Source organism: Artemia franciscana, chromosome 1 (genome assembly GCF_032884065.1).
Source record: "Artemia franciscana chromosome 1, ASM3288406v1, whole genome shotgun sequence".
Taxonomy (NCBI): Eukaryota; Metazoa; Arthropoda; class Branchiopoda; order Anostraca; family Artemiidae; genus Artemia; species Artemia franciscana.
The window spans coordinates 67,044,364-67,058,515 of record NC_088863.1 but is presented as its reverse complement, the minus strand read 5'-3'; the positions used below and the strand labels follow the sequence as shown (position 1 = coordinate 67,058,515).

Genomic DNA, 14,152 nt, shown 5'->3' with positions numbered 1-14,152 from the left:
CTATTTTAGCACCTATAGAGCAAATAACAGACCTATTTTGATAAAGTTGTGGATTTTCTTTTCAAGAGAAAGTTCAATTTTATCGGGCGATAAGTGTAAATGTTGCTCATCCAACCTCTTAAAGCTGCTTTAAAAAAATTATTTATCATAAAAATGAAATTAATTTATAAAAAGTTGATTTATCTACTTCAATGCTAAATTGTACCATTTTTACTACAGGTTAGTTAAAAAAAATATTTTGGGCAACTGCAGTGAAGTAGAAACAACACTAGCCTTTAAGGGATTTGAGGGATGGCAACTTCTTTCTATAATTGATAATCTATGTTTCATCTTAGTTTAAATTCTGTTGAACGATTTCTTGGAAAGCGTTGTTTAAAATTTGTTTTTATCGGTCTTTATTGACATATTTTGGTATGTGCTAACGGTACATTTTTTAAAAGCAGTTTAAGTTCTCTTCTTAAGAACTAGAATATTTTTCTGGCACTAAAATACAACGCAAAATTTGAATTACTAGTAGAAAAATTTTGTGAGATGGGAAAAAAGTGGGCTTACTACCCCATACACTTTCTTAAATTATCACCTACTAGGCCTGCTAAAGGTAAAATGGCTTGTCAATCAATACAATTTTCTAAAATGAAACATTATAAATAAATCTATTAAACATATACTATTTTTATAAACGAGCAATAATTGTATATATGTATTTATATATTTATTTATATTTACTCGAAAACGGCTCCTTATTTATTCAGGGATTTTGGTATCGTGGGATATTCTGGCATAAAAAATAACGATCTACATAGGTCAGAAGTCTGAGAAAATTTGTTAAGAGCCTTTAATTTTGGTTTTTACAAATGACATATATACTATATTAGTACATTATAGAAGCATTTCTTATGACATACCTAATTGGTGGGGGTGCTTCGCCCCCCAAGCCCCTCAGCGTAAGTCGTTACGCGCCATATTAGTTACGCGCCATTTTAGTTGTGTCCCTGTGTCCCACCTGTGAATATATATATATATATATATATATATATATATATATATATATATATATATATATATATATATATATATATATATATTATATATATATATATATATATATATATATATATATATATATATATATATATATATATATATATATATATATATATATATATATATGTATATATATATATACATATATATATATATATATATATATATATATATATATATATATATATATATATATATATATATATATATATATATATATATATATATATATATATGTTTTTAAATACGTAAAACTTGCGAATATAAAACATTCTTCGCTGTCCCATTGTCTGTGCATATAAATAGATTGTCAGGTTCACCGACTCTTGAACGTGCAACATATAATTGTCCATGGGAAAAACAATCCGTACTCAGATCTATACCTCATTATTCTAATGATTGCCCTTGACTTTGTTAATGGTGATTGCTAATCGAACATTCCCTGTGTCGCCGTCGTCATTTATATATCCCCCCTGTGCCTCCCGGCGTCCCCGTTGTAGTTGTGTCCCTGTGTCCCGGTCGTCATTTAAATTCCCTGTGTCCTGGTCGTCATTTGTGTCCCGGTGTCCCAGTCTATAATTTCTCGTTGAGTGTCCCGGTCGTCATTTATATTCCCTGTGTCCCGGTCGTCATTTGTGTCCGTGTGTCCCGGTCTGTAATTTCTCTTTGAGTGTCCCGGGCGTCATTTATATTCCCTGTGTCCCGGTCCTCATTTGTGTTCTGGTTTTGGAAAAAACAATCCGGATTCAGATCTATACCTCATTATTCTAATGATTGCCCTTGAGCTTTGTTGATGATGATTGCTAATCGAACATTCCCTGTGTCCCGGCCGTCATTTATATATCCCCCCTTTCCCCCCTGGCGTCCCCGTTGTAGTTGTGTCCCTGTGTCCCGGTCGTCATTTATATTCCATGTGTCCCTGTCGTTATTATTGTCCTGGTGTCCCAGTCTGTAATTTATCTTTGAGTGTCCCGGTCGTCATTTATATTCCCTGTGTCCCGGTCGTCATTTGTGTCCCGGTCTGTAATTTCGTCAGTCGACAAACATGACGTGAGTCGACAAACAACTTCATAACGGCATAATGCTCAATCCTTATAATGACGTCAGTCGATACACAAACATGACGTCAGTCAACAGACAACTTATTTTTATATATATAGATAAGCACTTTCTTATGTGATGTCATGCATAGCATAAATAAGTTTGTTGATTTTCCAATGCATCGGTTATTTATAAAATATAATGTCTGCTGGAAGGCCCAAAAAACGATAGTTTGCAGTTGCAGTGATGATTCTTTTGAACCAACACCTGAACTATCAAACGTGATTAGATGTGAAAACTGACAACCTAGACCATCAATTGCAACAACACCAATACGGGCAGCTAAAGCATAGGTCAATGCTAAATTGTCTGAAGTAATCAAAATCCAAAAGGTGTCAAAAATGAAAATAAAGAGCAAAGCCACGGGTGGTTAAAAGACATTGGAAAACAACAATTAGGTCGAAAATGAAGAGCAAAGACATACGTGGCTAGAAGACATGCAACATCGAGCATGTGAGCAAGTCAAAAACGAAAATGAAGAACAAAGTCACACGGTTAGAAAACATGCCACACTGAACATTTATGTGAGTCAACTAAAATCAACCTGGACAGCAAGAATCAAAACGTGTTAAAATTGAAAATGATAGAGATGATGATTGGATTTGGGATTTTGACATGGATAAGATCATCAATGCCTACCATACCTTTGAAAATGAAACACCTTGACTAGATAAATCGTTGGAAGACAAAGAAGTTTTTGTCCCACCACCTGAAAAATTAAAAGAAACGAAGGTTCGGTGATATGTCTTTCATAATGACAAAAGATAAGCCAAAACAATAGAAGACGTTTTTGTCCCACACCTGAACAATTAAAAGAAACGAAAAGGATCAATGCCTATCATACCTCTGAAAATCAAAAAACCTGGACTAGATAAATCGTTGTAAGAAAAAGACGTTCTTGTCCCACCTCCTGAACAATTAAAAGATACAAAGGTTCGGCGATATATCTTTAGACAAGCCGTGGCAAAAGAAGAAGTTTTGTCCCACCACCTGAACAATTAAAGGAAACAAAGGTTATTTGATATGTCTTTCATAGTGACAAAAGACAAGCCGAGGCAAATTTAAAGGTCCAATAGAAAAGGTAATTTACAATGACACTACTTCTAATCTAAAGTCTATTTGGCTGTCACGACATCGAAAAAAGGCTCAAATTGTCTGTGTTTAGAAGACAAGCGAGAATCCGGTGTGAGAATCCGCATGTAGAAGCCTGCCGAGTGCCGGGGCCTTTTTTATATGCTCTATTGAAATAGATATATGCTCTATAGTACCGTACTTCCGGTACTATTTTGTATGCTCTATTAACAGATTTCAACCAAATGAACATACAGAAATAAAAGAAGCGAAATAAATTCGAAATAAATTTTAAACAAATGAGCGCAATTCTCACAAATAAGAAATAGAAAAATACTAAAAAAGCTAATTACTAACTAATGAGATTCTTGTGTTTTACTGACAAAACAACAACTTAGGATTATACCCTAAATTGTTGTGATGAATATGGGGCGGGTGACTTAACTTTTGACGTATGTTGAGGGCTAACCTTGGAAATCATGAGAACCGTGATTTCTTACGGTGAAATTTCTTACGTGAAATTGCCTACGGATTGTTCTGGGTACCCGGCTGACTGACCGTATTTCAAACAGTAGGTTGTACGAAAAGTGTGGTTCAATCCCGCTTTCTGGGGCTATAATGAAAGAAAGGTTGAGATGGCTAGGCCACGTTCTACGGATGAAGGATGACAGATTACCGAAGATTGTCCTTTTTGGCCAACCGTTTGGGGCTACACGGAAAGCAGGTCGTCCTTGTCTGGGTTGGGAGGATGTCATAAATAAGGATTTAAAGGAAATGGGAACTTCCTGGGAGGGTGTAAAGAGGGAGGCTTTAAATAGATTAGGTTGGAGGAGGAGCGTGCGTAGCTGTGTTGGCCTCAGGCGGCTTGGTGCTGCAGCGAGTTATTAGTAGTAGTAGTAGTAGTAGTAGTGATTTCTTATGTCTTATTTCTTTTGTCATATTTCTTATGTCTTATGTCTTAGTGTCATATGTCTCAGAGTGGTTTTGATTGCACCAGAGAGACTTTAAAGCCAGTGGGCTTTAAAGCACCAGTCTTTAAAGTCTGGTATTCAAAGACTTTAAGGGGCTTTAAAGACTTTAAAGCGCTAAAGTTTGACTCTTTCTCTTAACTCTACTTTTTAAAACAGTAAAAAAAAAAACTAGCGTAAAGAGCGGGGCGCTGTGGAGGAATAGCCCCTTTCATATACGAAGTAATTTCTGTTCGTTTTAAGTTTTAATGCCGCTCCTTACTATCAGTTAAAAAAAACTTATTTTTAATTTAATTTCTGAACGTTTTTGAATTAATGCATGTTTTGATTTTGGCTCTCCGTTCATAAATAATTAAAACGAAATTTGCATATAATTTTTTTGGCTAAATGGCTTTCTAATAGTTTTAATCGGAAGATTTTGAGAAAAAAGGAGCGGGGGAGGGGGCCTAGTTGCCCTCCAATTTTTTAATTACTTAAAAAGGCAACTAGAACTTTTAATATTTTACGAACGTTTTCAGTAGTAAAAAATATACGTAACTTACGAATTAACTTACGTAACGAACTTCTATATTCGTATATTTTTATTACATATATGATGGGGTTCACCCCCTCGTCAATACCTCGCTCTTAACACTAAAGCTTGAATTTTGTCCCAATTCTTTAAGAATGACCCCTAAATCACAAAAGCCGTAGAATAAATAGTTGTAATTACTAAAAATACGAGGTTTTACGAGGAGGTGAACCCCTCATGTACGTGATAATTTCTGTTCGTTTTAAGTTTTAATGCTGCTCCTAACTTTCAGTAAAAAAAAAACTTTTCATATTAACCTTTCCTTGTTTTTGCAAATAATGCTAGAAAATACTGCGCCCCCTTCATTGAAATTCTTTTCCCCCATGACAAATTCCTCCATGGGAAGATCCTCCCGCGTAACCCCCCCCCCCCTCTTAACTCCCCCCCCCCCCCCCAAATAAAAAATTCCCCCTGAAAACGGGGGTAAACACTGGTCAAAGTTTGTAACTTCCAGCCCCTCCCATGGAGACTGTGGGGGAGTATGTCGTTCCTAAGGACATAGTTATTAGGCTTTTCGACTAATGTGAACAAAATAGCTATCTCAGAATTCTGATCCAATGACTTTGGGGGAAAATGAGCGTGGGAGGGGGCCTAGGTGCCCTCCAATTTTTTTGGTCACTAAAAAAGGGCAGTAGAACTTTTAATTCCCGTTAGAATGAGCCCTCTTGCAACATTCTAGGACCACTGGGTCGATACGATCACCCCTGGGAAAAAGAAGAAAAAAACAACAACAAAAAAACAAACAAATAACCACGCACCTGTGATCGGTCCTCTGGCAAAAAATACGAATAGCCACATTTTTGTAGATAGGAGCTTGAAACTTCTACAGTAGGGTTCTCTGATACGCTGAATGCGGTGGTGTGATTTTCGTTAAGTGATCATTGATTGTGATCATTCTGTGACTTTTACGGGGTGTTTCCCCCTATTTTCTAAAATAAGGCAAATTTTCTCAGGATCGTAACTTTTGATGGGTAAGACTAAACTTGATGAAACTTATATTTTTAAAATAAACATTAATATGCGATTCTTTTGATATAACTATTGGTATCAAAATTCCATTATTTAGAATTTCGGTTACTATTGAGCCGGATCGCTCCTTACTACAGTTCGTTACCACGAATTATTTGATTAGCCATGACTTAATCCCCACAACTATTCCATTTTAATTGACTAGTCTAATCGACTCTGACTTAGACTTTTTTTTTGTTTTCTTTGAAACGTAGTCAAGAGTCCGTTTAGATGATAGTTTTAAGGTTATGCAGCATAAACACTGGCCATACTACGATATATTACTTGAAAGTGTGTGCATTTTGATACACGTTCCTGTCTCGGACACATTCTATTCTTTACTTTTTTTCAGCTAATGTTGAGCTACTAAGAAGTCATGGAGCAATGGGGTTCTCGTCTACTCCCCGATTTCGGAAACGGGACACATTCATTTATTATGGGAAGAAAATGTTGAAAAAGGTGTCGTCTGTAAAAGACAAGGTTTGTAGTGTTATTTATCATTTAAGTATCTAGATAGTAATTTTATAGGTCAGGCCTATTTGACTTCAAATTAGCAGCTTAATGTTAAATCTTAATGGAAAAACTAAATTTTGTAGGATTTTAGCCTTTTTTGAAACAAAGACTAGCATGTATTTTTTCAATTTCGAAATTTAGTATAGTTATCGTGTTATTTTTTCTGTCCCTTCGCTAAGCCCTCAATGGCATAATTGCTTTGATTAGTCAAGTTGGCATGCTTTAGCCTAATTGGCTCCACGAAATTTGGAAAGTTCTTTGCTTGATGTGTAGCAGCTGCACAAATTCTGTTGTTGAGCTCGCTGCTTTCATTGTCTGGCCTTCCTATGGGACGGTCAATACCAGAGACGCGGTGGTTACTGCTTTCTCTTTTTCAGAAGTGGTCTTCTTTTACGCATAGCCGTATGCAAGCAAACGGAAGTCTGATTGTTATCTGTTGGCCCAGGTTTACAATGCTATGGTTTGGCCTTATTATATGAACGTTAGCCCATTTTGGAGCATTTTAAAGCAAAAGATAGATCGAAATTGCGTTTAATGTTCTACAAATATGCAAAGTTTTTTGCTGCATTTGCCAATAGAAACAATCAATTGGTATGTTGCGCGTCAGTGCGGTGTTATCAACCCTGAAGAAGCGGTTTTGTCGCAAATTTATTGATATAATTTGTCAGTCAAGTCCCACCCATGGGCCAAGGCTGTACAGCATTGGTTGACAATTGTTTTTGGCTGTTGTGATTTTGTTTTGTTTGTGTCAGAAGAATTAGTGTATTTTTTTTTTTTTTGCTTGTCTGATTTTTCATTGAAGGGTATTAATTGTATTCATTTAGTACCAGGGGAAGCTGATCTTTTCACTCAGCTTTGCTCAGTGAAACAGTAGACGATTAAATTAATTTTAACTCCAATTACCCTTAATTCCATTTATTTTTTTTTTGCCGTAGAAAGTAACAATTAGGGTTATGGACGTTTGGGTATTTGTAACGTTTTGTTCATCTTGAAAATGCTTCAAAGTTAAATTATTCTCTAAACAAATTTTGCCCCAGGTTTTGTCCTGTCAAAATCATTTTCTCACACCAGAAAATGGACGGTTAGCTTATCACGAACAGTTTTATTAAACGAACTGTTGTCATCGAGCGAAGCTCCGTCCCCTGGTATACAAATTGTTTTTGCAATTTTCTGCAGCAATTCGCAGTATTTAATTGGAAGATATTAAGAATATAAGATTGACTTCATAGCTATCAAACGCAAAGCTCTTCCTTTAAAAGCTCGGAATCAACTGCTTTGTGAAAATAAAATTGTTGTTTCGAAATTCCTCCTACTTATGCTCAACGCTTTAGACCTTCTAATTTCATTCAGCTGTCGATTTACGAAAAATGTTGAAAAAAAAAAAAATCTGAATTAAATCAAAAGACTATCGGCGTCCAGGTTTTCAGATCGCGTTTCTACAAAACTTCTTTAAAGGCTTAGGGTATTACGTTGAAACTTTTACCAAATTTTGAATAGTATGATGAACTAAGTAAAAAAATACTCTTTGTATCCAGGTCGTTAAAATGGCACATGTGCCATATCTCAAGAATGACCAAAGGTATTGAGCTGAAACGTAGCCAGCATGCTTAGGAGGATTTTTAACTAATGGAAAAGGCACTACAAGTATCCAGGTCGTCAAAATCGCATATCTACATTGTCTAAAGAAAAACTAATGCTATTCTATTGAAAGTCTCAGAGATGTTAAGCATAATTCTAAACTAAATCAAAAGAAAGTGTTGGCAATATCTCAGGAACGACTATGGCTATTGAATTGAAACTTCCATGGAGTATTGAGGGGGAGTTGGATTCATATTAAAAGACACCATGTGGTTCCAGGTTTTCGATATGACGCATATGAAGTATTTCAGGAACGGATAAAGGTATTGAGATATTAAGTTAAGCGGTGGTTTTAACTATACTTTTAACTTTAACTATACTTTAACTATACTTTTAACTATAACTATACTATAAGTCGCTGTTTGCATCCATGTAGCAAAATAACGCAATCGTAATATCATTGGAACGCCTTCAGCATCCATGTAAAATATAAAATGGTGAAATATTCATTACTTCATAAACCGAATTATGTCATTGAAAGGAAGAATTCAATTTCTATTGTTCTTTTTTGAGTTGGAAGTAAGTTGAGGACATTCAACCTGCTCATGTATTCGATTTTGCTGCCCTCTTCCCTAACTATAGGGAATACCCTCGATCCTAAGTGTCTGTTCTTCTAGAAACTTTCAAAGATCATTCTTTAGGCAAGAAATTCATCTATTTTGTATGCACTACGTGTTTAAACATAGGCTGTACATACCTCTCTTTTTCGTACATACCTCCCTTTTTTACTCTCTTTTTTGTACATACCTGAATTTTGAGTGATCTCCAGGTCGTTTGCTTGGCCAAAATTACCACGGTTTTCGAAAAGTGTCCCTCTGGAAATGACTGGTGTACCTTAATAAATCAAAAGGACCTTTGTGCACTTAATTTGTAAACTCATGTGTAATATTTTAGGTATGTCTTACGAAACCTTTTAAAGCTTCAAAGGAGTTTTGGAGAGTCACTAGGATTTTAACTTTAATTCTGAAGAGAGGGTAAATTGAAATCTCACTATATGCTTTCAGGTCTTCGAAATAGCATGCCTGAAATGGGGTGGGAGCTGTTTGGGCAATCGAGTTTAAATATTTAGGAAAGGAACCAGAAAAGTTGTTTCCTTTGAACCCTTGATTGTTCTCCTCAACCAGGATATTCAAAATATTAGGATTTGATTTTTTTTTTTTACCCAGTTTATCTACAAATTTTGTTTTAGTAGTTGAAGTTGCTAGCTGCTAGATCTATGATTCGCGCGTTTATATCAAAAGGAATTATGTGCTTCTAGGCTGTCAAGGTATATACAGTATCTCTGATGCAGTTTCTGACTTCAATAATGAAACTTTTAAGTAGTACAGAGGGAGTAACTGGACCCTAAATTGTGGCTTTGGGAGATTATGGATCCAAACAGAACGCAATATATACATCCAGGTTATCAAACTAATGTATTTGCAATATCCTCGGAACTGAAATAAATGATAAATAGCTTTCACCTGAAACTTCAAGGAGGGAGGGGTAAAAAAGATAGTAGTTCTTTACTTTGGGGGACCACAGTGGTTCTGTTAAGGACGGTATTTTTTTTATGAATAAAGGAGCTTTGTTCAATTGTTTCTGGGCACTAAGATACCTCTAAAAAGAACTTTTATATCTAAGATCCAGAAAAAATCTGGTTTTTAAGTTCTTTAAAAAAACAGATTTTTCAAACACCAAAATAGCACTCTCTAGTAATTAAAAATTAAATTTTTAGACAATGGTAATGGCTAAAATTGGATATGCAAAATTATATGTTTTAATAATTGAAATTGAATAAAACTTTGAAATTGAATATGATTCTACTGAATCTTATTAAGAAAAATCACATTTTTTGGGATCTTAATTAGCGAATGGCAACTAAAGATGAGCAGAAATTCATTAAAGAAAACTTTTCAGTTTTTTTTTTTTTTTTTATAGAAAAACCACTGCTATTAGTACTAACAACTCACCACAGCGCCAAAGTGCCTGAGAATAACACTGCTACATTCGCTCCTCCTTCATCCCAATCTATTCTACACCCTCCCAGGAAGTTCCCACTTTCTTTCAATATTTCTCTATGACATCCTCCCACCCCAACTGCGGAAAACATGCTTTCGGTTTAGCCCTTGACGGTTTTTCCGAGAAGGACAATCTTTGGCAATCCGTAATCCTTTTTCCACAGAAAATGCCCTAGACATCTCAATATTTCTATCATTATAGCCCTAGAAATAAGAATTGAACCACACTTTTCGTACAGTCTACCGTTTGAAATACGGTCAGTCAGCTGGATACCCAGAACAATCAATTGACTATTTCTCTGCAAAACATCTAGCAAATCTTCATCTGCTTTTCGGAGTGCCCATCCTCCAGAGCCATATTTGACCACTGTCTTCACTGTAGCTTCCAACATTCTAATCTTGGTTTGCAGACTTATCTTCCTACTCTTCCAAACTATTTTTTTAACTGTGAAAAAAACACCCTGAGCCTTGGATATTCTACTTATAATATCTTCACAAGGAAAAATTTTATTATTTCCGATCACATCTAAAATCATAAAACTATTCAAATTTAAAACGAACAAGAGTTACTATCAATGAATAATCAAAACCTACAAAGGACAACAATTGCAATGAGTAATCAAGTCTAATTCAAAATGAAAAGAAATTACCACGAACAAGAGTAGGACTAGCGCTTCCTTAGCGTTCTGAAGGCTAGCCTGCTTTACAGAAAACACTTATATTTCAGGACTGTTTTCTTATCTGTTTTAATATTATAAACAAAACAACTCTATAAAATTAATCAAGTCTAATCAGGGGTGTCCCGAAATTAAAGCTCTTTCGTTTTCTTGCATAAACTTCTTTTTTCAAAAAAGTTTATGATAATTTGTAAGATGATCTTTTTTTTACTTAAGGTGTTTGCTTGCTGTTTGTGTTTTAGAAAAAAAGTTTGTAACAAATTTTAACAATAATTTGAATATAATTTTTTTTATGAGAATGGAAAGCTGAAGTACTGTTCAAATTGATTGAGAACCTGCTAAATTTTTTGCCTTTTATTGGGGTGACGCCATCATTGATCCACGCCCTGCTACAAATTTAAATATAAACAACAAAGAGAGATAAAACTCCACAAAAAAGCTCAAACGAGACTACGACCAGTAGAGAGGAAAGACTAAAACAACGCAGATATTTCGTCTGTATCCAAACTAGGTGTCCTCACCACAAGATAAAAAGAAAAAAAACGCTAAACTAAAAACAAATAAAACCACCACCAATAATAATAAATAAAATTGTCGCTATTGATCCACGTAGGGAAAAGAAGCTATTAGAGTTACTTCAATGAGAACATCAAAACTACTGAGGAAAAATTATGAAAATGGAAACTTAGTTAACTATTCTGTTGCGAACTAATCCTTTTGTAAGCTAACATTGAAGCAACTCTTTTTGGTCTAGTAGGTAATCTTGTCCCCTGGTGATTGTGTAAAATTTTAATTCCCTTATTGATTATTGGTTCAAAAGACAATCATAAATTGGGTCAATATTTAAATTCCCTGTGTCTCCATTTATTGAAAGATTATCAAATATATGTTTTTTAATTTCTATAGCCTCCCTAGCCCACTGAGAAAAACCTCTATCATTAGAAATAGCTGTAGCCTCATCAAATCATATAAAATGTTCGGGATGAAAGAATGTATGTTCAGCTAGAGCCGAAACAAAAGTTTCAGGAGGCTTTCTTAATTGTAGGTTTTTTTTTTCTACTGAGTTGCGATGCTCAATAAATCTTTCAGTAAATTGTCTGTGAGTTCTACCAATATAAAACTTTCCACAAGAACAGGGAATTTTATACATCCCACTAACTAAATCTCCCCGGGTTAAATCCTTCGCAGAATTAAGAAAACTACCTAATGGTCTCATTGATTGGAAACAAGTATCAATGTTATGTTTACCTAAAATTCGTTTAATCATCTCCCCCAAAGTAGGTACATAAGGCAAAGAAATGAACCTTTTCAGTATGTTTCATTCTGTGCACTGTGAAACCCCAATAATCATATTGTTGCATTTAATGCGTCTATTTTTTTATTATTTTATCAATGAATTTAATCGGGTAACTATTACAAAATAAAACATCCGTCAAATACAACAATTCAGAATCTAAAAACTCCTGGGAAGTTTTATCTCTGTTTGTTGTTTATTATCATGTCTGGCCAGTTCGGCTTAAGAACTTTCAAACTTAAATATGGACAAATATTTATTGTCCATTTTATTATAAGAATTATATTATATCTTATTTTATTTATAACTGTTTGTTCCTTCGAATAAGGCTATTTTGAGTTCATCTATTAAAAATGTTTCTGTTTTGTTGTTAAAAAAAAAAAAAAATGGAAGCAAGTCAGGAATCAATGCTTCTATTGTTTTGTGATTAGATTTCCCTTGTCTCTTACAATCTAACTGAAATGTCTTCATAAATTAAAATTTAAAGCAGATTAGTATAACAATTGAATATTTTGCACTACGATTCAATAAAGCCTCAATTTTTTTTCCGAGCTTTACTGTTCTTCATAAGCTTCATTTTGTCGCCCAAAGTCAAATTTAAAATCTTCTCGAGTTCTCCGTCCCGTCAAATACTCTGTTAAAGTTTCAACTGGATTCCCTAAACCGTTCAAATCCATTCCTGAGATATCGCATAAATTTTATTTTAATATATATTGGGTGTTTCAACTGCCTTTTAATGTGGCTATAAGCTTTCCCCCGACCTACAAGCTAGTGTATACATGTCTGCTTCAATATTCGATTGAAAATTTCATTGAATAACATAAGCTGTTCCCTAGACAGTGCAGCCACCCTGGTCTTACAAATATTTTGTCCACAGTGAATTTTTATCTACCTTGCTTATTATGTACAAACCATATGGATTTATATATGCATTGAAGAGTAGCTATTCCTTTTCCCTCCTTCCAAATTATTTTTTTTCCCAAACCTTCCCCTATTGTTCTCCAACACTTTTCTGTCCGTCCTATATTATAAAGTATGTGTGTATAAAATGGGCAATGGGCTTAATTTACAGCCCTTTTCTTGAGAAATATTGGGGTCATTTCGCCCTGGTGCCACATTTATTGAACCTTTTGACTATTCTGAAAGAAAACTATTAAATTTTGATCAAATGTTAGGATTGTGCGGCCACGATAGGAAAAAACACGTCCCGTGTCATCTTCATTCATTCTTTTAAGGGCACTGGAATATCAAAGTAACTTCAGATTTAGCTCTAACCTTACCCCAGAGTCTTAATTCACCGTCCTCTTACCCCACCCCCTTTGAAACCACCTGAAAGTTTCAACTTAATACTGTAAGCTATTATAAGCAAAAGGATCATAGGCTCTTCTAGTGAAAAAGTTTATTATTGCCACCTTTTTTATTACCTGGATGGACATAGTGTCTTTTGAGTTAGATCACCGATTCCTCGAAGTTCCCACTTAATCCTCATAGTCGTTCATGTGATACTGCAGATGCCCTCTTTTGACAGTCTTGCAGCACGCAAGTATCTTTTGTTGTATCATGGTACTCAACAGTGCATAGACTAAAAGTCTCGTTGCAGTTTTTCCACGAACTATCAATAAGGCCCCCTTTCCCGTACTCCCAATGTATGATTCTCTTCATGCAAACATTACCTTCGCAAGTTTTGAGCTAATTGGAAAACCAAGATCAGAGATGCTTTCATTTTTCATTATAAAATTTATGTGCAAGAAGTGAGCTGTTCGTACATTGTAAGGCCCAAACCCCTAGGGAATGCGAGGGTCGTGTCGTCTCCATAGGCATATTTCACGAACCTTTCTATTATTTTATGTAAAACAGCTATTTTAAATTTTGACCAGATGTCTAAGAAATTGGGAGATTGGGTAAGAAAAAAGTCACGGATCTGGTTTTCTCCAGTCACTTCTAAGTGTTGAAAAAGGCACCGTGACTTTGCATTTTTTTTTTTTATTTAAATAACCCAGTTCTGTTTTTGGGATACTGCAGATACCTTGGGTACACATAGTGTTTTTTTTTTTTTTCATTTAGGTTTACCCTGATATCAAAATCTTAATTTATCGCCAACTTGCCGCACTCCTTCTTATTACCCTACTTCATTTATGTCCACTTTTCTTTTCTTTGTAATACCGCTCTCTAGGATATTTCTCAAGGCCTTATTTTATTTTAGCCTTATTCTTGAAAGAAATTGTTCTATCAACAAGCCTTGGTTTATTTCGACATTTGAAAACATC

The 14,152-nt window shown here is 34.9% G+C and overlaps 1 protein-coding gene across 4 annotated transcripts in view; it reads left to right on the top strand.

Moving 5' to 3' along the window:
* Positions 1-14,152, top strand: part of LOC136033137 (neuropathy target esterase sws-like) — a 201,282-nt gene that overhangs the window by 31,225 nt on the left and 155,905 nt on the right. For all 4 annotated transcript variants that reach the window (XM_065713787.1, XM_065713796.1, XM_065713805.1 and 1 more), the window contains exon 3: positions 6,116-6,243. In XM_065713787.1, the coding sequence (XP_065569859.1) occupies positions 6,116-6,243 (128 nt within the window). The remainder of the gene's footprint in view (positions 1-6,115; positions 6,244-14,152) is intronic.